Source organism: Naegleria gruberi, assembly GCF_000004985.1.
Source record: "Naegleria gruberi genomic scaffold NAEGRscaffold_94, whole genome shotgun sequence".
In the NCBI taxonomy this organism is placed as follows: domain Eukaryota; phylum Heterolobosea; class Eutetramitea; order Acrasida; family Naegleriidae; genus Naegleria; species Naegleria gruberi.
The window spans coordinates 34,662-37,904 of record NW_003163233.1 but is presented as its reverse complement, the minus strand read 5'-3'; the positions used below and the strand labels follow the sequence as shown (position 1 = coordinate 37,904).

At 35.2% G+C, this 3,243-nt stretch overlaps 1 protein-coding gene across 1 annotated transcript; it reads left to right on the top strand.

The window, feature by feature from the left end:
• Positions 1–1,607: 1,607 nt before the first annotated feature.
• On the top strand, positions 1,608–2,987 carry NAEGRDRAFT_54554 (uncharacterized protein; the record flags this gene model as incomplete). The annotated part of the gene is made up of 1 exon (XM_002668843.1): positions 1,608–2,987. One exon carries the CDS (start codon positions 1,608–1,610, stop codon positions 2,985–2,987), a length of 1,380 nt encoding a protein of 459 aa, XP_002668889.1.
• Between the last annotated feature and the right edge of the window lie 256 nt (positions 2,988–3,243).

The window sequence follows — 3,243 nt, the reverse complement described above, 5'->3', positions numbered from 1 at the left end:
CAAACAGATTTTTTTCTGGGGCATTCCTCCAAATGTTCCTTATCATCCCTAACATACTTTCTGAGAATCTTTTCACATTATGTTGCTACAATAATACAAGCTAAAGTAAATGGAGAACGATTCTTGCTATCCTTAATGTTGTAATCAGCTCCATGTTCCAATAAAAATTCAACCTAGTTTACCAATCTGTAAAATACTGCACCATGGAGAGAAGCCCATTGATCTCCAATCTTGAGCTTTTCATTGAGGAGATGTTGCTTTTCAGAGGTTTTGCACAACATAATGACAGGCTCGCTTTGTATAACAGAGATCTGTCACAAGACAACTTTAAAAAAATGCAAAACTTAACATTCATTATTATGAGTAAATAGTCAAACAACTCAGATAAGCTCAATAATCTGTAAAACTTCAATCCTTAAATGTTGTACTGGTTGAAAATCCATTTTTTTGTTGTCAATTATCCTTTGTTGTATTTCAAGTGAAACAGGTTTTTGCTCGGTGAAGTGAAGCATCATTGTCCATCATGGTTTGAAAAGATTCCAACAATTAAAATTCTATGGGTTTGCCTTACCAATAATAGGACTATTTTCTGCTTCCGTCCCTTGAACTTTTTTAAACTCCACATGTCAATCTTTCATAATACTGAACTGGTCAGATAATCACGTCACTGACCATTGTATAAAAAAACGACATAATAATTCACCAGATTTAAACAAATACTATCAGTTGACCACAAAGATCACCTCTCCAATTTCATATCAATATTCGTTATATCTTGTTTTATCAAATTCCTAATACTATTGACCCCAACTTTATATTCCCCAGATATTCATCTGACTAAACGCCACAAATCCAAAAAACTGTTTGAAAAATTTGGAGGCAAACGTAAAAATTGACTTTTTGAGAAGTAAAAAAATTTCGCAAACACACATCTTGGAGCTTGTGCGAAGAAGAATATTCAAAGCAAGGAACACACGGAAACAGCAACATTGATAGTAGTTTGTTTTCATTGCTGTAATCATCAATTCATCATTTAGTGAAATTTCCGATTGGTAAATAGTTGGTGGACGAACATCTTGTAGACAGAGAGTGTTATTGTTCATCATTAGTAGTATTGGAATATATTCTAACATAAAATCGGAAGGTTTTTTAAAGTAACCAAATTAGAGGCTGGTATTGTAGACTTTCCAGTCATTAAATTCTAGTTGGTTGATAATCTTCCAATTATAATTGTAGCAAGCATTTGACTGCTACCAATATTACTTTGATCAAAGCTTAGCCATCAGTTTGGATCCGCTAAATTGCAACAGTATTGTTTGTGGTAGGAAGATTGTTGCATAATTTTTTTCTATTGCTAAAGAGGATTCTCTTCGTTGTTATTAAGATTCTCTTTACAAAAAGAATCAAGAATCAGATCCTCAACCTTCTGTTTTGACTGGCTCTTAAGAAAGACAAAGAATCCAATACCATTCAACAGATATTGAATTCAACTTTTGGAAGTATCCAACAAAATAGACAACACTTGTCACTGCTTTGTGATTGATCTATCTGTTTTAGAAGATAGCTCAAGATAACGGTTCCTCTTGCATTTCAGTCGTTTTTGAAAAATGTTCAATAATCCAAATGCATCCCACTTTCTTGGAGCTTCAGGAAGAAGAGGCAGCACCAGCTCCACTGCCAGCTCAACTTCATCAAGTCCATTCTTTCCCACCAGCATTCTCCAAAACAATGCATTCAATTTGAATCAACAAATTAATAATGTGAAAGGAACACCACCAATTCTTTCGACTGGCTACTACTTTCAACAATACCAAAAGCAAATAGAACAAAATAAGTCACTACGAAATACATTCAATTCGCCATCCATTCAAAGACAATCACCACAAGAATTGGCTACCACTCTTTATAGAACATCTACTGTTACAGGTAAACAACCAACTCTTGATTTTGTAATGAATAGACAAGAAGAAGAAGGTAACAATTCGAGTATGAATAGTGTTAAGAAAAATAATGCGAGCACTTCATCTTTCTCAACAGATTTACACAATAGTATGCAATCCATGAATAGTCACCAACAGGATTCATCCTCCTCTTCGACCACCTCAATTTTAACTACTGCGAATAATAACAATATAATGACAAACAATAACACATCCTATCCAGTTAATTTCATTACACAAAATCAATCACAACCATATCAAAGTTTGTTTTCTTCCCAAACAAGTACCCCAATATTACAAGGCAGCAGTCAACAACAACTCCACCACCACAATAAGATTACAAATGCAACTCTATGTAATTCACCATTTGGAGAATTTGAGCACGAACCTCACCAATCCAAGAGAGACGAACAAGGAAACAATCAGAGCAAGACCATAATAACGAACAACGCGCCTTCTCTTGTGCAACAACAAAACAAGTCTAAAAAATTATCAGAAGGAACAACAAATTTCCAAAACAAACAAATTGTCGTCTCTCCCAACAACAATACTCCACTAGTTGTGCTGCCGGGTAACCAGCAACTACTTGTACAAGGTTCTTCAAAGACATCATCATCAACTAATATCATCGGTCGAAAAGTTGTTGTCTCTCCCGATAAGAGTCACAACAGCAATACCACCAACACAACTACGACGACGACTAACATCTCTGCTGGTAATAACAAACCATCATCGTCTTTAAATTATCTAGTAGGTGAAGAAGAAAAGAATAGTATTGCGACTACAGTTGGTAACAAGTTGTTGTTGAAAACATCTTCTTCATCATTAACACCAACTCTAAACAATAATTATTTAAATTCTATTGTTGTTAATAATAACCAAGGAGTTCAACTTGAAAATACCTTGGGTGAAAATTATTCTTCAACAAACTCTTCCTCCGCCACAAGAAAACAATCTGCTGGGATTGTACCATCCTCCCCTAAAGAAGCAAACAAACAGTTTCTGTCGCAAAGAAATAACATGTCTGTGAGTACAGCATCGAGCTAATAATAACATGCTGATGAATCCTTCATCAGCATCACCAACCAAACAAAGTCCGCATCTTACCTCTTCACTTAAAACTAATGTTGGTTTTACGAGTATGCAGCCTCCTTCAAGCAGTTCATCAACAATTCCATCTTCCAATAGAAAGCTAGATATTCCCACGACGTCGAATAATGATAATTCAACAAACTCTTCCTCCCAACAACATAATCCAATTCCAACTACCTCTTCATCCAATCCAACATCTTCCCCTAAAATA